The sequence below is a fragment of the Cervus elaphus genome, chromosome 23, assembly GCF_910594005.1.
Source record: "Cervus elaphus chromosome 23, mCerEla1.1, whole genome shotgun sequence".
Classification (NCBI taxonomy): domain Eukaryota; kingdom Metazoa; phylum Chordata; class Mammalia; order Artiodactyla; family Cervidae; genus Cervus; species Cervus elaphus.
Window position 1 is genome coordinate 29,273,438 of NC_057837.1, and position 24,994 is coordinate 29,298,431.

The 24,994-nt window shown below is 42.0% G+C and overlaps 2 protein-coding genes across 4 annotated transcripts in view; both read left to right on the forward strand.

Moving 5' to 3' along the window:
* Positions 1 to 939: 939 nt before the first annotated feature.
* On the forward strand, positions 940 to 16,737 carry MEIG1 (meiosis/spermiogenesis associated 1). 3 transcript variants are annotated; one of them, XM_043884156.1, is made up of 3 exons: positions 940 to 1,231; positions 12,173 to 12,339; positions 16,419 to 16,737. In XM_043884156.1, exons 1-3 carry the CDS (start codon positions 1,096 to 1,098, stop codon positions 16,545 to 16,547), a joined length of 432 nt encoding a protein of 143 aa, XP_043740091.1. In that variant the 5' UTR covers positions 940 to 1,095; the 3' UTR covers positions 16,548 to 16,737. The 3 variants fall into 3 exon arrangements, 2 of the variants coding, with proteins under 2 accessions (XP_043740091.1, XP_043740092.1); XM_043884157.1 differs by having other exon boundaries at positions 941 to 1,135; XR_006337085.1 differs by lacking the exons at positions 940 to 1,231; positions 12,173 to 12,339 and adding an exon at positions 15,700 to 15,831 and having other exon boundaries at positions 16,419 to 16,554.
* A 3,693-nt stretch (positions 16,738 to 20,430) lies between these two features.
* Positions 20,431 to 24,994, forward strand: part of LOC122681724 (S-acyl fatty acid synthase thioesterase, medium chain-like) — a 32,609-nt gene continuing 28,045 nt past the window's right edge. The window contains exon 1 of the mRNA XM_043884155.1: positions 20,431 to 20,473. The gene's annotated coding sequence lies outside the window, so the exon portion shown is untranslated. The remainder of the gene's footprint in view (positions 20,474 to 24,994) is intronic.

Here is a 24,994-nt window from a genome sequence, read left to right on the forward strand (position 1 = left end):
AATTAAAGCTATAGATGTCATTTATCATAAGTTTACTAAGTTGTCAGGCACTATTCTCAGACCTCGGAGGAGGCAATGGCAACCCACTCCAGTACTCTTGCCTGGAAAATCCCATGGGCAGAGGAGCCTGGTGGGCTGCAGTCCATGGGGTCCCGAAGAGTCGGACACAACTGAGCGACTTCACTTTCACTTTTCACTTTCATGCATTGGAGAAGGAAATGGCAGCCCACTCCAGTATTCTTGTCTGGAGAATCCCAGAGATGGCGGAGCCTGGTGGGCTGCCGTCTAAGGGGTCGCACAGAGTCGGACACGACTGAAGCGACTTAGCAGCAGCAGCAGCCTTCTCAGACCTGGGAGAAGGCAATGGCATCCCACTCCAGTATTCTTGCCTGGAACATCCCATGGACAGAGGAGCCTGGTAGGCTGCAGTCCAGGGGGTCGCTGAGTCGGACACGACTGAACGACTTCACTTTCTCTTTTCACTTTCATGCATTGGAGAAGGAAATGGCAACCCACTCCAGTGTTCTTGCCTGGAGAATCCCAGGGACAGGGGAGCCTGGTGGGCTGCCGTCTACGGGGTCGCACAGAGTCGGACACGACTGAAGCGACTTGGCGGCAGCAGCAGCATTCTCAGACCTATGGATTGGTTAAATTAAGAGTTAATTTAAGACAGGTAGGAGATATTTAGTATTTAGTATTAGGGATCAGAAGCCCGATGGTCTCTATTCCCTGATCGGCTTTTTTAGGGAATGCTGTCTGTGACTGATGCAGTGGCAAGTGACACAGTCCTCTCTCCACCTCTAAGGGGGTTGAGACGATGGCAAGGCTCCATCGGGAGACCCGCTTTCAAGCTCCAAACTGGACCCCGCCCACGCGCTTGCGCACAAAGGCCCATTCGCAGGGGGCGGGGCCTGAGTGAGTACAAAGGGGCCTAAGTAAGCTGCGCTGGGCGTTGCCAGGTAAAGGAAGCGTTGCCAAGGCCGTGACAGTTGGCCTCTGGCTGGCCCAGCCCAGGCCACGGATCCCGAGTGGAGAGCACGAGCACCGCTGGGCTCGCTTGCAAGCTCCTGGGCGGGGCGCCCCGGCCTCTCAAGAATGGCCGAGCGAGGGTTACCCCTGCGAGCAGGACCCAAGGGTGAGAGGCCCCATTGCGGAGGGATGGGTGCGCCCTCTCCGAAGCCCTCCAGGCCCTGCTCCGAAGCCATCCAGGGTCCACCCCTTCTTCTTCAGGGTACCTGAGATTTGTCCGCCTACCTCCTCTATTTTCTCATTTCTTCTTTTTATGGAAGGGTCTTTAATTTCAACTCTCGGTGGTTTCCAGGCGGCTCTGTGCCCCTCTTTGTCTTTAGGGGGTCGCGATTCTGGGGCTCCTTTCTGAGTTCCTTCTGCAGGGCCACCATTTGATCCCCAGAGTTGAGGATACTTTCTCCATCCCAGCCTTCTCTAGGCAGATTTTACCTTACAGACGTGATTGCTGGTTTCTGGCAGGGGAAAAAAAAAGTTTGAGGGACCAGAGAAGTCATTAGTCACCTTGCAGGGTCCCCAAAAGGAGGGGCTTTATGCTGCAGAGGTACACAGCACACCTGGACGATGGACCACCAAGGCTTGGACTCTGGGAACCAGTTTTGTTGTTCAACTGAACACCAACAACTTTGGGAACTGTGAGAAATTTAGAGGTTATCAAGTGACTTGCTAGTTAAAGGGCCCTTCTGCCATATCCTGCCTTGTCTAGGAACAGGAAAAAATAAAATGGGCAAAGAAATGGGAGATTGGCCTTACTGGTGGCTCTTGGAGTTTGAAAAGTAAAAGCACTTTTCAAAGCGAGAAGAAGGTGACAGATGTTTGCACAGAAAGGAGTTTGAGAGTACATCAAATCCTTCTTCTGTAAGATCTGAGCCTCAGATTGTCAGGGAATTAATATCAGTTGGATTTTTCAATACCCATGTAAGTCCTAATACTGTTTAATAAAATCTGATCTTTGCATAGTAGGGAGGCATTGCCATTTCCTGTGTCTCCAGATACAACTTAGTATTAGAGAGGTAAAAAGTATTTCATACCAGTTATTTTTTGCTACAGCTATCATTAAAACTTACAAAGTGCTAAAGGTTACCAGCAGAATTAGTGCAGTCACTGAATTTCTGAGAATCACTGAAATCTTTAAGGAATTTTAAGTTGATCTTTTCCTATTTTTAGTTTCATTCTGCTTTTAGTAAATAGAAAGCTGTAAGAAGGTTTCCCAGGTGGCACAGTGGTAAAGACTCCTCTTGGCTTTAACGTCATAAACATTCATTGTTATAACTGAAATACAAATTCACTTACAGGATCTACTTTATTAGGTCTGATTTTACTGTATTTCAGCTAATAGAACCATACTGAAGTAGAAAAATGAATTCAAAGAATCATGGTGAAAATTCACTATTTTCATAAATGATTATAATATATACTGATACATAGTATAATATTAAAATGTAATATACATATATAATATGTACTATAAAATATTATTGTTCATTGTTCAGTCACTAAGTCATGTCTGACTCTTTATGCCTTGTGGACTGCAGCACACCAGGCTTCTCTGTCCTTCTCTTTCTCCCGGAGTTTGCTCAAACTCATGTCCATTGAATCAGTGATGATTCATCCTTTGTTGCCCCCTTCTCCACCTGCCCTCCATCTTTCCCAGCATCAGGGTCTTTTCCAATGAGTTGGCTCTTCACATCAGGCAGTCAAAGTATTGGAACTTCAGCTTCAGTCCTTCCAATGAGTACTCAGGGTTGATTTCCTTTAGGATTGATGGACTGGTTTGATCTCCTTGCTGTCCAAGGGGCTCTCAAGAGTCTTCTCCAGCACCACAGTTCAAAAGCATTAATTCTTGGGCATTCAAACTTATTTATGGTCCAACTCTAACATGCGCACATGACTACTGGAAAAACCATACATACTTTTGACTACATGGACCTTTGTGGTGCCTCTGCTTTTTAATATGCTGTCTAGGTTTGTCATAGCTTTTCTTCCAAGAAGCAAGCAACTTTTAATTTCAGGCTGCAGTGATTTTGGAGCCCACTAAAATAAAATCTGACACTGTTTTCATTTTTCACCATCTATTTGCCATGAAGTGATGGGACTGGATGCCATGATCTTGGTTTTTTGAATGTTGAATTTTAACCCAGCTTTTTCACTCTCATCTTATATATAATAAATATTAAATGAATGATATTTTGGGGTAATAAGAAGTAGCTGAGAAAACAAGTGCAAGATTATGTCTTTGAAAAATTGGCTATACAAGTTTGGTAACTAGAAAATTACTTAAACTAGAGTTGAAAATTTAATTTCAGAAACTAAGTTGTTTTATTTAAAAAAATTTTAAAATATATATTTATTATAATTGGAGGCTAATTACTTTACAATATTGTATTGGTTTTGCCATACATTGACATGAATCCACCACGAGTGTACATGTGTTCCCCATCCTGAGCCCCCCTCCCACTCTCTCCCCATCCCATCCCTCTGGGTCATCCCAGTGCACCAGCCCTGAGCACTTCTCTCATGCATAGAACCTGGACTGGTGATTCGTTTGACATATGATGACATACATGTTTCAGTGCCGTTCTCCCATATCATCCTGCCCTCGCCCTCTCCCACAGAGTCCAAAAGACTGTTCAATACATCTGTGTCTCTCTTGCTGTCTCGCATACAGGTTTATCATTACCATCTTTCTAAATTCCATATATATGCGCTAGTATACTGTATTGGTGTTTTTCTTTCTGGCTTACTTCACTCTGTATTATAGGCTCCAGTTTCATCCACCTCATTAGAACTGATTCAAATGTATTCTTTTTAATGGCTGAGTAATATTCCATTGTGTATATGTACCACAGCTTTCTTATCCATTCGTCTGCTGATGGACATCTAGGTTGCATCCATGTCCTGGCTATTATTAACAGTGCTGCGATGAACATTGGGGTACACATGTCTCTTTCAGATCTGGTTTCCTCAGTGTGTATGCCCAGCAGTGGGATTGCTGGCTTGTATGGCAGTTCTATTTCCAGGTTTTCAAGGAATCTCCACACTGTTCTCCATAGTGGCTGTACTAGTTTGCATTCCCACCAACAGTGTAAGAGGGTTACCTTTTCTCCACACCCTCTCCAGCATTTATTGCTTGTAGACTTTTGGATAGCAGCCATCCTGACTGGTGTGTAATGGTACCTCATTGTGGTTTTGATTTTGCATTTCTCTGATAATGAGTGATGAGCATCTTTTCATGTGTGTGTTAGCCATCTGTATGTCTTCTTTGGAGAAATGTCTGTTTAGTTCTTTAGCCCATTTTTTGATTGGGTCATTTATTTTTCTGGAATTGAGCTTCAGGAGTTGCTTGTATATTTTTGAGATTAATCTTTTGTCTGTTTCTTCATTTGCTATTATTTTTTCCCATTCTGAAGGCTGTCTTTTCACCTTACTTATAGTTTCCTTTGTTGTGCAAAAGCTTTTAAGTTTCATTAGGTCCCATTTGTTTATTTTTGCTTTTATTTCTAATATTCTGGGAGGAGGGTCATAGAGGATCTTGCTGTGATTTATGTCGGATAGTGTTTTGCCTATGTTCTCCTCTAGGAGTTTTATAGTTTCTGGTCTTACATTTAGATCTTTAATCCATTTTGAGTTTATTTTTGTGTATGGTGTTAGAAAGTGTTTTAGTTTCATTCTTTTACAAGTGGTTGACCAGTTTTCCCAGCACCACTTGTTAAAGAGATTGTCTTTTCTCCATTGTGTATTCTTGCCCCCTTTGTCAATGATAAGGTGTCCATAGGTTTGTGGATTTATCTCTGGGCTTTCTATTCTGTTCCATTGATCTATATTTCTGTCTTTGTGCCAGTACCATACTGTCTTGATGACTGTGGCTTTGTAGTATAGTCTGAAGTCAGGCAGGTTGATTCCTCCAGTTCCATTCTTCTTTCTCAAGATTTCTTTGGCTATTGGAGGTTTTTTGTATTTGCATACAAATTGTGAAATTATTTGTTCTAGTTCTGTGAAAAATACCATTGGTAGCTTGATAAGGATTGCATTGAATCTATAGATTGCCTTGGGTAGTATACTCATTTTCACTGTACTGATTCTTCCAATCCATGAACTCGGTATATTTCTCCATCTATTTGTGTCCTCTTTGATTTCTTTCACCAGTGTTTTATAGTTTTCTATATATAGGTCTTTTGTTTCTTTAGGTAGATGTATTCCTAAGTATTTTAATCTTTTCATTGCAATGGTGAATGGAATTGTTTCTTTAACTTCTCTTTCTGTTTTCTCATTGTTAGTGTATAGGAATGCAAGAGATTTCTCTGTGTTGATTTTATATCCTGCAACTTTACTATATTCATTGATTAGCTCTAGTAATTTTCTGGTGGAGTCTTTAGAGTTTTCTATGTAGAGGATCATGTCATCTGCAAACAGTGAGAGTTTCACTTCTTCTTTTCCTATCTGGATTCCTTTTATTTCTTTTTCTGCTCTGATTGCTGTGGCCAAAACTTCCAAAACTATGTTGAATAGTAGTGGTGAGAGTGGGCACCCTTGTCTTGTTCCTGACTTTAGGGGAAATGCTTTCAATTTTTCACCATTGAGGATAATGTTTGCTGTGGGTTTGTCATATATAGCTTTTATTATGTTGAGGTATGGTCCTTCTATTCCTGCTTTCTGGAGGGTTTTTATCATAAATCGATGTTGAATTTCATCAAAGGCTTTCTCTGCATCTATTGAGATAATCATATGATTTTTATTTTTCAATTTGTTAATGTGGTGTATTATATTGATTGATTTGCGGATATTGAAGAATCCTTGCATTCCTGGGATAAAGCCCACTTGGTCGTGGTGTATGATTTTTTTAATATGTTGTTGGATTCTGTTTGCTAGAATTTTGTTAAGGATTTTTGCATCTATGTTCATCAGTGATATTGGCCTGTAGTTTTCTTTTTTTGTGGCATCTTTGTCAGGTTTTGGAATTAGGGTGATGGTGGCCTCATAGAATGAGTTTGGAAGTTTACCTTCTTCTGCAATTTTCTGGAAGAGTTTGAGTAAGGCAGGTGTTAGCTCTTCTCTAAATTTTTGGTAGAATTCAGCTGTGAAGCCATCTGGTCCTGGGCTTTTGTTTGCTGGAAGATTTTTGATTACAGTTTCGATTTCCTTGCCTGTGATGGGTCTGTTAAGATCTTCTATTTCTTCCTGGTTCAGTTTTGGAAAGTTATACTTTTCTAATAATTTGTCCATTTCTTCCAACTTTTCCATTTTATTGGCATATAGTTGCTGATAGTAGTCTCTTATGAACCTTTGTATATCATGTTGTCTGTTGTGATCTCTCCATTTTCATTTGTAATTTTGTTGATTTGATTTTTCTCCCTTTGTTTCTTGATGAGTCTGGCTAATGGTTTGTCAATTTTATTTATCTTCTCAAAGAACCAGCTTTTGGCTTTGTTGATATTTGCTATGGTCTCTTTTGTTTATTTTGCATTTATTTCTGCCCTAATTTTTAAGATATCTTTCCTTCTACTAACCCTGGGGTTCTTCATTTCTTTGTTTTCTAGTTGCTTTAGGTGTAGAGTTAGGTTATTTATTTGACTTTTTTCTTGTTTCTTGAGGTAAGCCTGCATTGTTATGAACCTTCCCCTTAGCACTGCTTTTACAGTGTCCCATAGGTTTTGGGTTGTTGTGTTTTCATTTTCATTCGTTTCTATGCATATTTTGATTTTTTTTTTATTTCTTCTGTGATTTGTTGGTTATTCAGCAGCGTGTTGTTCAGCCTCCATATGTTGGAATTTTAAATAGTTTTTCTCCTGTAATTGACATCTAATGTTACTGCATTGTGGTCAGAAAAGATGCTTGGTATAATTTCAATTTTTTAAAATTTACCAAGGCTAGATTTATGGCCCAGGATGTGATCCATCCTGGAGAAGGTTCCTTGTGCACTTGAGAAAAAGGTGAAATTCATTATTTTGGGATGAAATGTCCGATAGATATCAATTAGGTCTAACTGGTCTACTGTATCATTTAAAGTTTGTGTTTCCTTGTTAATTTTCTGTTTAGTTGATCCATCCATAGTTGTAAGTGGGGTATTAAAGTCTCCCACTATTATTGTGTTATTGTTAATTTCCCCTTTTATACTCGTTCGCATTTGTCTTACATATTGCAGTGCTCCTATGTTGGGTGCATATGTATTACAATTGTTATGTCTTCTTGGATTGATCCTTTGATCATTATGTAGTGTCCTTCTTTGTCTCTTTCACAGCCTTTGTTTTAAATTTTATTTTATCTGATATGAGTATTGCTACTCCTGCTTTATTTTGGTCTCTATTTGCATGGAATATCTTTTTCCAGCCTTTCACTTTCAGTCTATATGTGTCCCTTGTTTCAAGGTGGGTCTCTTGTAGACAACATATATAGGGGTCTTGTTTTTGTATCCATTCAGCCAGTCTTTGTCTTTTGGTTGGGGCATTCAACCCATTTACATTTAAGGTAATTATTGATAAGTATGATCCCGTTGTCATTTACTTATTGTTTTGGATTCGAATTTATACACCCTTTCTGTGTTTCCGATCTAGAGAAGATCCTTTAGCATTTGTTGGAGAGCTGGTTTGGTGGTGCTGAATTCTCTCAGCTTTAGCTTGTCTGTAAAGCTTTTGATTTCTCCTTCATATTTGAATGAGATCTTTGCTGGGTACAGTAATCTGGGCTATAGGTTTTTTTCTTTCATCACTTTATGTCCTGCCATTCCCTTCTGGCCTGGAGGGTTTCTATTGATAGATCAGCTGTTATCCTTATGGGAATCCCTTTGTGTGTTATTTGTTGTTTTTCCCTTGCTGCTTTTAATATTTGTTCTTTGTGTTTGATCTTTGTTAATTTGATTAATATGTGTCTTGGGATGTTTTGCCTTGGGTTTATCCTGTTTGGGACTCTCTGGGTTTCTTGGACTTGGGTGATTATTTCCTTCCCCATTTTAGGGAAGTTTTCAACTATTATCTCCTCAAGTATTTTCTCATGATCTTTCTTTTTGTCTTCTTCTTCTGGGACTCTTATGACTAGAATGTTGGGGTGTTTAATATTGTCCCAGTGGTCTCTGAGGTTGTCCTCATTTCTTTTAATTCTTTTTTCTTTTTTCCTCTCTGTTTCATTTATTTCTACCATTCTATCTTCTACCTCACTTATCCTATCTTCTGCCTCCATTATTCTACTGTTGGTTCCCTCCAGAGTGATTTTTATCTCATTTATTGCATTATTCATTATATATTGACTCTTTTTTATTTCTTCTAGGTCCTTGTTAAACATTTCTTACATCTTCTCGATCCTTGTCTCCAGGCTATTTATCTGTAACTCCATTTTATTTTCAAGATTTTGGATCATTTTCACTATCATTATTTGGAATTCTTTATCAGGTAGATTCCCTATCTCTTCCTCTTTGGTTTGGTTTGGTGGGCATTTATCCTGTTCCTTTACCTGCTGGGTATTTCTCTGCCTTTTCACCTTGTTTATATTGCTGTGTTTGGGGTGGCTTTTCTGTATTCTGGTAGTCTGTGGTTCCTCTTTATTGTGGAGGTTCCTCGCTGTGGGTGGGGTTGGATGGGTGGCTTGTCAAGGTTTCCTGGTTAGGTAAGCTTGTGTCAGTGTTCTGGTGGGTGGAACTGGATTTCTTCCCTCTGGAGTGCAGTGAAGTGCCCAGTAATGAATTTTGAGATGTCAGTGGGTTTGGTGTGCCTTTGGGCAGCCTGTATATTGAAGTTCAGGGCTATGTTCCTGTGTTGTTGGAGAATTTGCATGGTATGCCTTGCTCTGGAACTTGTTGGCCCTTGGGTGGTGCTTGGTTTCAGTGTAGGTATGGAGGCTTTTGATGAGCTCCTATCAATTAATGTTTCTTGGAGTCAGGAGTTCTCTGGTGTTCTCAGGATCTGGACTTAAGCCTCCTGCCTCTGGTTTTCAGTCTTATTCTTACAGTAGCCTCAAGACTTCTCCATCTATACAGCACCGATGATAAAACATCTAGGTTAATGATGAAAAGTTTCTCCACAGTGGGGGACACCCAGAAATGTACCCAGAGTTACATGGGGAAGAGAAGAGGGAGGAGGGAGATAGAGGTGACCAGGAGGAGAAGAGGGGGAATCAAAAGGGGAGAGAACAGGCTAGCCAGTAACCACTTCCCTATGTGCTGTCCACAGTCTGGATCCCTCAGAGATGTTCACGGAGTTGCACAGAGAAGAGAAGAGGGAGGAAGGCAACAGAGGTGGCCAGGAGGTTAAAAGTGTGAATCAAAAGGAGAGAGACAGATCTAGCCAGTAATCAGTTCCCTAAGTGTTCTCCACAGCCCAGAACACACAAAGAGATTCACAGAGTTGGGCAGAGAAGAGAAGGGGGAGGGAGGAGATAGAGGTGGCCTCATGGAGAAAAAGGAGAGTCCAAAGTGGGAGAGAGAATCCAGCCAGTAATCTCGCTCTCAAGTAAAAATGGGTACTGAAGATTGGGTTCTTAAAGGTACAAAATTGATAACAAATACCAAAAAGCAAAGATTAAAAATCTAGAGTAGAAGTTAGATTCTCAAAAATACAATATTAAAGAAAAAAACAAAGTCACAAAAATTATAAAATATATATATATGAAGTTTGCTTTAAAAATAGGGTCTTTTTTTTTTGCAAAGTAATAGTAGGTTATAAAAATGAAAATTAAAGGAGTAATAGAGGACTTAAATTTTTTTAATTTTTTTAATTAAAAAATGATAATAGCAAAAATATATCTAGGACTTTCTCTGGTGTTGTTGTGGACAGTGTGGGGTCAGTTCATTTTCAGGTAGTTTCTTGATCCGGCTTATACTTCTCAAGATCTATAGGCCCCTTCCTATGTAGTTGGTGCTAACTGCAGGGCTTTAATCTGTTGCACCTGTCACTTCCAAAGCAGTTCCCTCTGTTTATTTTAGCTGCTCTGTTTGCTGGTCTCTTCAGTGTCTAATTTCCCCCCTGACACAAGGGGGCGGTGGTGGTCACTTTTATAGGCTCACTCATTCAGCTGTGCTGTGGGGAGGGAGGAACATTGCAAATAGATATCGCTGGCATGTGCTCGCAGGTCTGGGTCTCACTGGGTTTGCCCCCGCTCACGGCGTGTGTGCTTTCCCCGTCTACACTGCTCAGGCTCTAGGTTGCTCTGCCGGGAACTGTCTGAGGTGGGCCCTGGGTTGCATGCACTTCCCATGTCTAAGCCGCTCAGGTTCAGGTTCTCGGGTACTCCACAAAGGCGCGGACTTGGTTGGGCCTGCGTTTTGTGCCCTTCCCAGGTCGGAGCAGCTCAGGTGACCAGGTGCTTTGTGAGCGCAGTTGCCCCCAGTTGAAGACTGCGACTTATCGCCTCCCCCCGTCCCAGCAGCTGGCTTCTCTGGGTGTACAATGGGTGCGCCTTCTCAGGTGTGCTGTGTGTCTCTTCTGGGGAGCTGATCTCTGGCTGCGACCCTCCTGGCGGATGTCGACTGTCCAGAATCCCAAGAAGTCTTGGCTAGCAACGAGGCCCGCTTGCAGTTTGGTAGAGGATGCCTCTCTGGGGCCGAATGCCCCCTTCCGGCTCTGGCTGCCCTTGCCTGCCTGTCTCCGGTGGGGGATGGGCCGGTCCGCAGCCAGTTAGCTCTGTTCAGTCCTTTGTTCTGTGAGCGGGCCTGGCGGTGTCTTAGCTTAGGGTTTTTCGTGGTATAGCTATCCCACAGTCTGGGTTGCTATCTCTAGTTAGTTCTCTCAGATTGCCCTCCGGGCATTCAGGCCCAGTCCTTACCCTAAGCAATGCAGCCCCCGCCTCCCTGTCCAATCCCTGCTTGCCTAGTGGCAGATGCGAGCGTCTGTGCTGCTTTTCTGCTGGGAGTTGCCATTAGGCACATAATCTGTGGGTTTTACTTATTTATTTATTTTTCCTCCCCGGTATGTTGCCCTCTGAGGTTCCAAGGCTCGCCACAGACTCCCCAGTGAGAGTATTTCCTGGTGTTTGGAAACCTCTCTTTTTTAAGACTCCCTTCCCCAAATGGATCTCCATCCCTACCTCTTTTGTCTCTCTCTTTATCTTTTATATTTTTTCCTACCTCCTTTTGAAGACAATGGGCTGCCTTTCTGGGTGCCTGATGTCCTCTGCCAGCATTCAGAAGTTGTTTTGTAGAATTTGCTCAGCGTTCAAATGTTCTTTCAATGAATTTGTGGGGGGAGAAAGTGGTCTCCCCATCCTATTCCTCCGCCATCTTAGCTGTCTTGCTCCTAAGTTGTTTTAAAATCAGTGATCTCAGTACCACGACAGAGAGACAGTTTCACCGACAGCATAGATAGTCCATTTTCTCACATCGGAGGACAGTGACCTGAGTTACTGAACTGCAGTGAGTGGCATGTTTCTGAACAGTTAAGAAAAGAAAAAGGAGGAAACCATCACTTCCCCATAAGAAGAAAAGGAAGACTGATCTTACCTTCCCTTTTAAAGGAAAAAGAGGGAGATAAAATTTTGAATATGATTAAATGAAACGATGGTAGGATACTTTGACAATCTCCTGCGGCTCATTTTCCCCCGCAAGAAAAAAAAAAAAAAAAAAGAATAAGAGAGTGTGGGGTGGGTTCCCTGGTGGCTCAGTGGTAAGAATCCACTTGTCAGTGCAGGAGACACAGGTTCAATCCCTAATGTGGGAAGATTCCATGTGCCTCGGAGCAGCTAAGCTGGTGCACCACGTCTGTTGAGTCGCCCGGGAGCCACAATTACTAAACCTATGTGCTGCAACTACTGAAGCCTGTGCACCCTAGAGACCATGCTCTACAATAAAAGACACCACCGCAATGAGAAGCCTGCACTGCAACTAGAGAAAAGCCTGTGCAGCAAAGAAGACCTAGCACAGCCAAAAACATAAATAAATAAAATTAAAAACAAAATAATAAAGGGATTTCAGAAATGTGTAAACTATTATTTGAAATGCCAGAATCAGTCTGCACCATTTAAGACACCACTCCAGGATTGACTTTATTTCCAAAATAGAATATGAACCCTTCTTACTTTGGGAATTGAATGTTTAAAAAGCTAACTATTTAATGGGATTCTTAACTCTAATTTTTTAAAAATCTAGCTTGGTTCATTCTTAAAGAGGTTTCCAAAACTGTCACTACTGTGTTATCTAACGAACTTTTTTTTAAACATCCTTCAGAAGTAATTGGTAAGAAGACCTGTGTAGCCATGGCTAGTTCCGACGTGAAACCAAAATCAATAAGTCGTGCCAAAAAATGGTCAGAAGAGATAGAAAATCTGTACAGATTTCAACAAGCAGGATATCGAGATGAAATTGAATATAAACAAGTGAAGCAAGTTTCTATGGTAAGATTTATGTCTCTACAAATCTGAACTCAAAATGAATTTGTTAGAGGGTGAAAGCACTAAAAAATGAAAACAAACAGAAAACCCACCACCAACAAAGCTCTAGAGAATACTGAAAGGGAATTCTATCCCAACCCCCTGATTTTATTGATAAAGAGACTAAGGTTCAGAAGAATGATTTTCAGGTAGACTGCAGCAAGAGGTCTCAGCACAGAAACATTAAGAATTTTCTAGCTTTTACTCAGCAACTGTGCTGTGCCAGTCAAATCCTTTATGGCAGGCCATAAAAGCCCCAGTCTCGTTCTCTCACAAGGGTGAGAGTTCTGATAAGATAAGTTCTCTTATCAGATATTCAGTTTGTTTCCTTCCTGTATTTTTCTTTATTTCAACTGCAAATTATGTGCTTAGTTGCTCAGTCATGTCTAACTCTTTGCAACCCCATGGACTGTAGCCTGCCAGGCTTCTCTGTCCATGGTGATTCTCCAGGCAAGAATACTGGAGTGGGTTGCCATGCCCTCCTCCAGTGGATCTTCCCAACCCAGGGATCAAACTGGTTCTCCTGCATTGCAGGTGGATTCTTTGTTGACTTACCAAATTCTGCCTTACGCAACAAAATATCCTGACTTTGGCTGTATACTCCAGGCTTTCTTGAGAGAGTGGAGACATGGTTTTGCTTTTCAAAGACTAGACAAAATCTAGATATGGCCCCAGTTTATAATGTGTTTTTAAAAATTCATTTATTCTACTGAATATGGGGAGACTGAGTTTTGAGGAATATTATAGAATATGATATAGTATTCATAAATGTATATTAGGTTTTAGAGTTGATATTACCACAAAGTGTTTATTATTTGTTTATTTTTAAATTGTTTTACTATTATTAACTCACTATTTTTCAGACACTCATTCATGGGCAGGTTTCTCAGATCCCCTTATTCTTTTTCTTCCTTCATTCTACTTGTTGATCTCTACTCAACATTTCCTAAAAAACTAGACAGAAAAAAAGGATGAAGGTGACACAGAGCTAAAGTGTAATAGACTCTTTTGTTTAATGGACGTTAACTTAATAGAGAAGCAGTGGTGAGGTATAAAATTAAAAATACTGATCAAATGAGGATTTGACTGATGACTGTGACTTTCCTATATCCATTTTTTCAGTTCTAGTAGCATTTTACACTTTGGTTCACATTACCAAAAGGGAGTTTTCATTACTTTATTATCTGTGGCTTTTAAATAGGCAAAACACAAGCATTAACATTTTACTGCAGGTCAGAAATAAGCTCCATATACCTTGCCTTCACACTAGGATGCCCCTGAAAGGTATATAAGACCCAGGGACATACCGGCACTCCCGCACCTATACCACCATTCCAGAAACTGTTGGGACTGAGTTCAGAGATGAGATCAGATTTAAGGGAGCACAAAGAACATCTTTAAAGAGGAAGTCCCCGAAAAGCACCTGAGGGATTTGTGTGTGTATGTGTGTATAATGAAGGGAAGAACACCACTATCCATTGAATGACTGAACAATTACAGAGATGTTTGGTATTTCACTTCTGTGTATATTTTTTGGGTACTTGCTCTGTACCAGTTTCTGTGCCAGGAGCTTTAAAAAGATAAATATAAAATCAAGTGCCTGACCTCAGGAAATTTAGTGAGTCAGTGGAAAGAGTACAGATGTGAAATCAGTCTGCCCAGGTTTTGGAAAAATGTCTCAGAAATTAAATGAAATCAAGTGTTGGAAATACCTGATTTTGTGGTGCTCAGTAGCAATTCATTGAGTGAATGGTGTTTGGTGAATTATAGCTCCTATTATTCTTTTATCTTGGAGTGGAGGATTAAGAGTGATGAACAATGAAAACTTACGTGAGTGAAAATATATGCCCCCCCCCCAAATTAGAGGAAGATAAAAATTTCTTCCTTTAGGGACAATCTTCCAAAAGGACTTTGTGCCCCAAGAGGCATTTGAAGTGGGCTGTAGAGGATGAACAGGATGATAACCAAAGACTTGCTTTGATTGGCAGTGGTCTGAAGGGCTTGAGCGATGGTCTTTGTTCTTACCTGAAGTACATGTCGTTATAGACACTATCAGTACTTACTGATTTCCTGCCCAAGGAGAACTGACTTGAGGACTATATCAACCCCCCAACCCCATCCCCACCACCATTCTCTAAGGAATGAAGTTTTCCTAGGTTGAATGGGAGTGATGGGTAGAAAGCCAAGAAGGAAAATTATGAAACAGCAAAGGGTTTTAGAAGGAAAAAAGCCTAGAGGTTGATGAGACAAAACCAATATAGCTACTTGGAGGCCCCTCCCGATTTCCAGGGACAAGGCAGCTGGAAGCAGGACCTTGGTCCTTGTCTTCCTTGAAGAAAAATTCAGCAGAGAGACTGTGAAACACATAAAGTGTTTATTGGAAGCAAAGAACCTGTACAGGAACACCTGGGTGGGCTCAGAGTGAGCTGTACCCAATAGGGGTGGCTCAGATCGCTGATGTAGGGGGCAGTCGCCGGGGTTATCCCTGACTACCCGTCTTGTTTGTGCCCACATTTGGCCTTACTCGAGGTCCTTCGTGGTGGATGTGTGTGTATCTCTCACCCAAGATGGATTCCAGCGCAAAGGCATCTGGGAGGTTGGCAGGACATACTGTGAGCTGGTGGCTCCCCCCTCTTTTGTCTCCTGAGACTGATGACCTCCTCTGTGCATGTGTCCAGCTGGGAAATCCCCTTGACCACAAGAATGAGAGAAATGTGGTCGCTTTCTCTTCCGCCCCAGTCCGGGCTCTCCTCCTGCTGTCTCTTACCTCAAAGTGTCAGCAGGAGAGGTGGCCGCAGCTGCTCAGCCTGGGCCCACCTGTCTCCTCCCTCACTCCACATGATGAGCTGTGGGTAATTCTAAAGCAGCGGCGGTCTACTGCTTCTTCACTGAATGAGGTGGTTGGGGGACCCTAGTAAATGAGAGAGCCTGCTGTTGGCCCCAAGAGGAAGAGAGCAGTAATGGTGTCTCGAGAATATCTTCTTTCTCTGCTGAGGGTAATGGAAACCATGAAGTCAAACAGGCTAGACCTAAGTGATGGAAAACATTGCTTTTCTCTGTGAGGTACCTGTCAGAGAGCCTGCCAGGGTTCATCAGATAGGCTGCTACCCATTCTTGCTAACTCCTAAATAAATGAGACAACAGGAGAAAGCAAAAATACGTTGTTAGAAAATAAAAGATGTACATTCATTTATATTTGTGGAGCCTTTGTACTCCAGCTTGGAAGTTGTGATTTATAAGTCTGGAGAATGAGTAGCTGCCAGTAGAGATGATGTTGAAGAACAGGATTTGGTTTTGAATGCCATGAACACAAAATCCAAATAATTGGGTTTTGACAGTGATGGAGTAGACGTCACACCATCCGGAAGCAACATATCTAACCAGAGCAGAAATGCATTGACTTCACAGAGGAAGGGGAAAAAAAAAGGTCCAAACTGGATCAAGCCAAACAATCAAGTAAGCAAACCAGTATGGCAAATGAGAAAAACTAAGGAGGAGAAGCTAAGAAGAGATTGCTGAAGACTTTGTTCATTACCTCAAATTTCTATGAAAAATTGAGTTTCAAGGTGTGTACTTGAAATATGGACATGAGATACACATTCACCTTTAGAGACATCCAGGCTAGCTTCTTCTTGTTGCCTCGGCCTAGCCCTAATTCCCTCCTTAGGTATTATTTTCAGAAGTTAGTAAGTAATAATGCATAAAATAGTTAGTAAATATAAGAAGAATAAAGTTTAGATTATTCTGAAAGTTTTATCTTGGCTGCAGAGTAGAAATTTAAACCTAGAAATTGGGATCTAGGGAGAAGCATTGAACTAATAGTCCTTCAGTATAAGGTTACAATGTGAGACAAGTGTGTTGTACGTGTGTTTTTTATGTATGTGTGTCTATGTGTCTACAAGTGTAAGACATCACTAAGAGCTCAAGTATTTTTTAATTTTGTGCCTTGTTGTTTGATGTGACTTGCAATTTTTAATGTTTGATAGTGAACAATTATATAAAAGGACCATTACAATATTTGTGTTTTGGTTTTGGATGTACAGGTAGATCGTTGGCCAGAGACAGGATATGTGAAGAAGCTTCAGAGAAGGGACAATACTTTCTATTACTACAACAAACAGAGGGAGTGCGACGACAAGGAAGTCCACAAAGTGAAAATTTATGCTTACTAGCCTCTCTTCTCAGTATTACTTGCCATGATCTTTTTTAAAAATCCGTTGTTTCATTTGACATCATGTAAGTGTCATTTTACAAAATAGTCCCAAGTGCAGACTCTGATGGAATGTTTTGAGACATCAAAAGTTGGTCTCTGGTAATCATCTCCCTTTGTTCTAAAATATAACTGCAGTAGCATGCCGCTGATGCCCGCCTCAGTCTGGTTCTTCCTGTTTTAACTGTGGTAAAGTTAACAGTTGTGCAGGGGAAGAGAAAGCCTCCCCAGGAAACCACTCAAGTGGCTGTGTAGAGGTTAGGCCCACCCCCAGCCCCCCACCCTTTACCACTTCACTAGACCATCACTTTGAACTGCCAGATCTGTATTTTGTGGCCTGGGAGCTTTCTCTTGCCTCTAGATTCCTTTGCTTTTCACTGAATTGCCAAGAAATGATGGTGCCTGGGGCAGAGAGGTGTCAGCCACCTGCTTCCTCTAGAGGAACGTTAATCTCCTGAGGTTAATCTCTAGTCACGTGCCACAGTATCTCACTGGATGACATAGGCAACTGGTTATCTCTCTTCCTCACCCCTTCTCGCACTGCCCTGCTGGTCCTCTCCCTCTGAGTCACTTCCTTGGACTTGAAACCTTGTCCTGGGTCAGCTTCTGGGTCGCCCTTGAATCACTACCACAGGAAATATGTTCCAGTGCTTCCTTTAATCACTGCAGAAATAGCCCAAGTACAAGGAAGGCTATTAGCCTGGGAGACTTAAGTGCCCCCAGATCAGTGAGTCCTGAGGACTTTGAAATTAAATAGATGAAAGATAGCCTTTTATTGTAAATTTTTGTCACTGGGCTTCCCTAGTGGCTCAGATGGTAAAGAATCCACCTGAAATGCAGGACACCTGGGTTCAATTCCTGGGTCGGGAGGATACACTGAAGTGGGGCATGGCAATCCACTCCAGTATTCTTGCCTGGGATCCCCTGGACAGAGGAGCCTGGTGGGCTACAGTTCATGGGGTTGGGAAAGAGTCAGACACAAATAAAGCAACTTAGCATGCATGCATGCACAAGACTTTTTATCTGTCTCCAATGATAAGTTCTGACCATTGAATAGATTTCACGTCATGAGCTTGATAGCTTACAGATGAACGATGTTGGATACGTTGGCTCTCTGAAGAAGAAGATTTAGCTTGGGACCAGGGACCAGGCTTGGTCACTCAAGAGCTTATATGTAGCAGAGTTTTCTTACAGTATAAAGAGGGACAGAGAAAGCTTCTGACATAGACATCAGAAGGGAGACCGAGAGTGCCCCCCTTGCTAGTCTTCGCAACAGAGTTATATACCTTTCAACTGGTTATTAACAATAAATCAAGAGAATGTCTCAAGGCTGTAAAGGTCTTAACAGACCCACTCCCATAATATACATTTTAAGATGACAGGATTAGTCAGAAGGTTCTCAAGAAGGAGAAACATGTCCTCAAGCAGGATACAATGTTATATTAACTATGAGAAAGCAATGTAGAAAGAAAGAAGTGTCCTTTTCTCCTCCTTGAGAACTCCAGACTCCTATCTGCTCCTCAGGGACCCCAGACTTCTTATCAACCTACCCAGGAACTGACTCTCTCAAGCTCATATTTATCAATTCATTCAACTCCAGGGCTCCTCTTCCAGAACTATGTGTCCTTATGAAGCTCCATTAGTTTTCCTCAAAGTTGTGCCTTTTCAGAACAAACACATGATGGAAAGGATAAATAGACTAGCAAGCCTCTTGTAAGCCTTTCACACGCTGCCTGGTGTCATCTTATTTACCACTTGTTTCAAGTCCTTTTTCTGTACCTCTCTGGTCAGGATCACAAAGCTGGTCTATCATTTTCCAGATTTGACAAACCAGTAGGTGCTGAGCATAGTAGGTCTTCTGAACCCAATCGTGCTTTTTAAAAAATTTACCACAGTAGAATAATTGACCCCAAAGACAGCCACATCCTTAACCCTGGAACCTGTGGGTATGGCACTTTACCTGGCTAAAGAAACACTGCAGATGTGATTAAATAAAGAACTTGATATATGGACATTAACCTGAAAAACCTCAGCAGACCCCATGAAATCACCCAGGTCCTTAAAGAGGGCAGCAGACAAGTCAGAGTCAGAGGAGATGTGATGAAAGAAGCAGAGGTCTGAGAGAGGTAAGGCAGAAGCCAAAAGCCCCCCCAAAACCACATAAAGCCCCTAGAAGCTAGAAAAGGCCAAAAATTGATTCTCCCCTCCTAGAGTCTCCAAAAGAAACACAGCTCTGCAAACCACTTGGTTTTGCCAATTAAGACCCCTTTTAGACTTCTGGTTTCTAGTACGGTAAGAGAATAAGCTCATGTTGTTCTGCACACCAGTTTATGGTGATTTATTACAGCAGCTTCAGGAAACAGACATTGACACAGCATAGATAAAGCCAGTAACAAACACAGTCTTGAACCATCCATGGTGTGCCATTTCTGACATTTTGTTTCAGGTTAAGGTTCAATCCAGGGGGACTTCCCTGGTTGTCCAAGGGTTAAGGCTCTGCCTTTCAATGCAGAGGTCGTGGGTTTGATCCCTAGTTGGAGAACTAAGATCCCACATGACTTCAAAAAGTTTGGAGTGAGGCCAAACTTTTAAAAAAACTTCAAAGAAGTTGCTCAAGCAGTTTTTGTCTGGAATGCTCTTAGTAATTAGAGTAATTAACTCTTAGTAATTAGCTTAGTAATTAGTAATTGCCACAGTACCTCTGCAGCAAGACTCATTTCACAATCATGGCCCTTGGGACTATGACATGCAATTTTGGTTCACAGAGTCCACATGATCAGCACTTTCCCCATAAGCTTTATGGTAAGCTCAGATGGTGCCAATCTTCCTTAACAAATGCAAAAGCCACTTCCTTCTTGGCCACTCTTCATAAGTGCTGGTGCCAGCTGGCCGCCACGGTACTAGAGAGCAGTGTTCGCAATCACTCATTGTAGGGTATCTGTTCTGTAGTGGGACTCAGCTCATAGGCCTTGGTCCGTGGTAGAAACTGCCTCCCTGCCAAGAGAAGCCCAATCCTGTTCCACGATGGACCATGGGGAATAGCTGTTCTAACACACAGCTGCCAGTTTCAGGCTGAAGCTGCAAGAGGGCCAGACGGTGCAGCTGTGGCTCAGCATCCCCAGTAGGAATGAGCACTGTGGGGCAAACTTTCTCTCTTGGGAACCAGAGACCTGTTTGGTTTCTGCCATTAAATTGTACTCAGTGATGCCTGTCAGGAAGCTGCTGATTGGAATATTACTCAGGCATAAAAAAGGAACAAACTTGGGTCATTTAAAATACTTAGTAGTGTAGTATGAATTTAAGGTACACCCAGACACACCCCTGAGATTCAAGTCCCTGTGGTCGAATACTCTCTGGAAATCCCTCCATGGGTGCCTCACAGATGTTGCTGTTGAGTCCATTCGGAGTCTTTGATACCCCATGGACTGTAGCCTGCCAGGCTCCTCTGGCCCTGGGACTGCCCAGGCAAGAATACTGGAGTCCACCTTGGGAATGATAATGTAGGACCTGGGTTTGAACTCTAGGCAAGGAAGATCTCTGGAGGAGGGCAGGGCAACCCACTCCAGTATTCTTGCCTGGAGAATCCCATGGACAGAGGAGCCTGGTGAGCCACACTCCATGGGGTCACAAAGAGTCAGACACGACTGAGCAACTAACACTTAACCTTAATAATCTGATACTAAACACCTCGCCTTTCCCCACAGACCATTTCTCCTGTTTTCCATCTCAAGACCTGACGGCACCGCCACATACCCCATCCATTGGTTAAGTCAGAAAGCTGGGAGTCACACTGTTTGTAGCTCTTCCACACTCACCATGCCTAATAAAGCACCAGATCCCACAGATGCCAGGGAAGGAGGCTGTCGTGGCACATAACGCACAGTAGAGGTGGGCACTGGGGTTTAAGAGCTTCTCAAGCCAGACTAGCTGGGTCTACTGCTTGCCAACATATGTCTTTTAGTCACTGCACCTCTCTGTGCCTTAGTTTCTTTAAATTAAAATGTAGGTAATAATAATACCTTCAGAATTCCCTGGTGGTCCAGTGGGTTTGGACTCTGTGCTTCTACTTCGAGGGTGTGGGTAAAATCCCTGGTTGGGGAACTAAGATTCCACAAGCCACTCAGTGCAGCCACAATATGCATGTGTGTGTGTGTGTGTGTGTGTGTGTGTGTGTGTAGAGACATATATAAAAACTTATACACAAATACAATTTTATAATAGAAAAATAATATAATAATAATACCTTCATCATGTGGGGGAAGAATGTTCATATAACTGTAAAAGTTAAAAGACTTAACACAGGATGTCCCTGGTGGTCTGGTAGCTAAGACTTTGAGCTTCCGATGCAGGGGGCCCAGGTTCAATCCCCAGTCAGGGATCTAGATCCTGCAAACTGCAGTTAAGATCCTGTGTGCTGGGCTTACCTGGTGGCTCAGTGGTAAAGACTCTGCCTGCCAATGCAGGAGACACAGGTTCGATACCTGATCCAGGAAAGTCCCACTTGCCACAGAGCAACTCATCCCATGTGCCACAACTACTGAGCCTGTGCTCTAGAACCAGGTAGCTGCGACTACTGAGCCCACACGCCTAGAGTCCGTGCCTGTGCTCTGCACCTAGGGAAGCCAGCACAATGAGAAGCCTGTGCACCACAACTAGAGAGTAGCCCCTGCTCACCACACCTAGAGAAAGCCCTCGCAGCAGTGAAGACCCAACACAGCCTCAGTTAAATAAATAAAATAACAACAACAACAAAAACCCCATGTGCTGTAAGTGAGACCCAGCACGGCCACATTAATAAATTAGCAACCACAATAAAAGACAACGCATTAAAAGTGTGAGTGATGCCTGGCCCTTCACAATTGTTCTGTAAGTGTTTCTTAATGTCAGAATGTTAGCCCAAGGCATCATCCTTCCTCTCCTGAATTATTACAACAGCCTCCTAACATGCTCTTCGCCGTGACCTTGTCATCAGAGCCATCACCCTGAAAGATGACGCAGGTCATCTTCTCTTTGTCTTAAGACCAAGCCCCAAATTCTTCAGATTGCTTGCTCACAAAGCTGTCCACAATCTGCCTCCTACTTACATCCAGGCTCCGCCTTCCATCCGTGCACAAATCCTTTTGATTTCTCAGTTACCGTGCACCAGCTCACCTCCGGGGCTCAGGCACCTGTTGCTCTTTCCGCCTTGTTCTCTCACACGCCATTCCGCAGGCCTTCTTTTCCATTGCCTAGCTGGTAGCCAAACCATTTCAGAACATGCTTCCTCTGTGCCAGAGCCTGGCATTGACTGTTTTACATTTGAAATTATTTTTAAATCTTAAGAATGATATCTTCCTAGATACATCTTATATACCCAGCATTATAGCTGGATTACTTTTTAATTCAACCTGACAATTTTGTGTCATACTTAGAGAATTTAGCCCATTAATATGTAATATAAAACTGGGATTTCCCTGGTGGTTTAATGGCTAAGACTTCTCGCCCCCGGTGCAGGGTACCCGGGTTTGATCGTGGAACCAGATCCCACGTGCCTCAACTAAGAGTTCGCATGCCACAACTAAAGATCCTGTGTGCCACAACTAAAAGCTGGCATAGTCAAACAAACAAATGAAAATATTTTAAAAAGCACAGGCAGTGATATTTGGGGTTTAATCTGCTATCTTGTATTGTGTTTTCTGTTTGTTTTACCTGTGTTTTCTATGTTTACCTGTGTTTATTGTGTTTTCTATGTTTTTCCTTACTTTTCTCTTTTTGATTCACTAAACAGTCCTCTCTTCCAGTTTGGGTGGCATATGGTATGTTTCTGTTCTTTCAAGAAACTTGCCTTAGAAATTAAAACATGCATACTTATCAGTCTAAACTTAATAAAACCTCAAAGGAAAAAAAAAGAAATTCCTTTACTTGCTCTTGACATATACATTATTTTGTTCAATATTTTAATTCCATATATATTTTAAGGCCAACTAGAAATTACAGTTACTGCTTTATGCAATTAATGTTTATTTACATTGGCTCACTTATTTACCATTGTCTTTTTAAATTTCTTTTTGCATCTCAAAATCTCCCATCTGCAGTCACTTACTTTCTGCCCAAAGTATATATTTCCTTTAAAATTTAATTTAGAGAATGTCTTCTGGGTGGCAAACTTAGAAAAGACACTTGAAAATGTCTTTATTTTGCCCTGCTTCTGCTTCCTGAAGTATAGTTGATTTACAATATTATATTATTTTCATGTGTATAGTTGAGTGATTCAGTATTTTTGCAGAGTATACTCCATTTTTAGTACAAGACCATGGCTATAATCCCCTGTGCTTTACAATATATCCTTGTTGCTTTCTACTTTATACTTAGTTGTCTGTATCTCTTACCACTAGATCCTTAATTTGTTCCTCCCCCTTTCCTCTCCCCTTTGGTAACCCCAAGGTTTTTCTATACGTATGTATCTGTTTCTGTTTTGAATATACTCTCATTTGTATTATTTTTCAGAGTCCATATATAAGTGGTATCATACAGTATTTGTCTTTTTCTGTCTAACTTATTTTATAATCTTTAGGTCTATTTGTGTTGCTGCAAATTGCAACATGAATTTCATTCCTCTTTATGGCTAAGTAATATTCCATTGTGATATCTATATATATGAAGTCAAAGTGTTATTTGCTCAGTCATGTCCAACTCTTTGCAACCCCATGGACTGTAGCCTGCCAGGATCCTCTGTCCATGGAATTCTCCAGGCAAGAATACTGGAGTAGAGATCCCCTTTTTCAGGGGATCTTTCCAACCCAGGAATCAAACCCAGGGCTCCTGCACTGCAGGCAGATTCTTTACCGTCTGAGGCACCAGGGAAGCCCATCTATCTCTATATCATACCTTCTTTATCCATTCCTCAGTTGATGGGCACTTAGCTTGCCTCCATGTCTTGGATACTGGAAATAGTACTGCTATAAACACTGGGTTAGATGCAGCTTTTCAAATTAGTGTTTTCATTTTTCTAGATATATATATACTGGATCATATGGTAGCTCTGTGGACAAACCTCTACTGTTTTCCACGGCGGTTGCACCAATTTATATTTCCACCAACAGTGTACAAGGGATCCCTTTTCTCCACATCCTCACTGACATTTATTATTTGTAGACTTTTTGATGACAGCCATACTAACAGGTGTGAGGTGATATTGCATTGTTGTTTTGATTTGCATGTCTCTAGACAAAGGAGCCTGGTGGGCTGCTGTCCATGGGGTTGCAGAGAGTTGGACATGACTGAAGCGACTTAGCATGTATGTGTGCATTGGAGAAGGAAATGGCAACCCACTCCAAGTATTCTTGCCTGGAGAATCCCAGGGACAGAGGAGCCTGGTGGACTGCCGTCTATGGGGTTGCAAAGAGTCGGACACAATTGAAGCAACTTAGCAGCAGTAGCAGCAGTAATTAGTGATGCTGAGGACTTGCCTGGAGGCTCAGTCATAAGGAATCTGCCTGCCAATGCAGGAAACATGGGTACAATCCAAAATCTAGGAAGATCTCATTTGTTGTAGTGAAACTTAAGCCCACGCACTGCAACTATTGAACCTTTGTCCTAGAGCCTGGATGCTGCAACTACTGAAGCCTACATTCTGCAACTAGAAAGTTGCCCCTGCTCACCACAACTAAAGAAAGCCCACACAGCCAAAAATAAATAAATAAAATTTTAGGGAAGAAAAGAGAAGAATATGTTTCTGCTGATTTTGGATGCAATATCCTATAGATTAAGTCCAACTGCTGTACTGCGTCACTTAAGACCACTATTGCCTGAGTTTCTATCTGGACGATCTCTTCATTGATGTCAGAGGGTATTAATGCATTATTATAATAATACTATACTACTAATATGCTACTACTATTGTATTATTATAATAATAATATACTAATAATACACTACTATTACTGTACTATTGTTAATTTCTCCCTTTATGTCTCAGTATTTGCTTTATATGCTAGGTGCTCCTGTATTATGTGTGTAATATCCTCTTCTTGTATTGATTTACTTATAATGCCTTTGCCTTTTGTTATAGATTTTGTTTTAGTCTATTTTGCCTGATATGAGTGTTGTTACATTTGCTCCATGCAGGCTGGGGAACACAGCAAGGTGGTCGGGGAAGACCTCTCCCCATCCTACCTGGGGGCCAGCCAGCACCTGTGCATTCCTAAGTGGTGTCCGGGCTGCTCCAGCCTTTTTACCTGTGCCAGAGATTCTCCAACCAGGCAAGGGGGCTTGTCTCTCCACATAGGACCCCAGGACAGGGATGCTCAGTCTGAGCCTTGACCTGCTCACTCCCTGGGGCAGCGTCCACACGTCCAATTCCCTTTCTCCTCTTAGCCCCCTTCAAGGGACACAGGTCCTGACCCAATGTTTTTCTTCCTGTTTTACCCA

Coding starts and splice junctions, on each gene's coding strand:
- MEIG1 (XM_043884156.1), top strand. CDS start 1,096: ATGGCCGAGCGAGGGTTACCCCTGCGAGCAGGACCCAAGGGTGAGAGG. Junction 1,232..12,172: donor TCCACCCCTTCTTCTTCAGG/GTACCTGAGATT, acceptor AACATCCTTCAG/AAGTAATTGGTAAGAAGACC. Junction 12,340..16,418: donor AAGTGAAGCAAGTTTCTATG/GTAAGATTTATG, acceptor TTGGATGTACAG/GTAGATCGTTGGCCAGAGAC.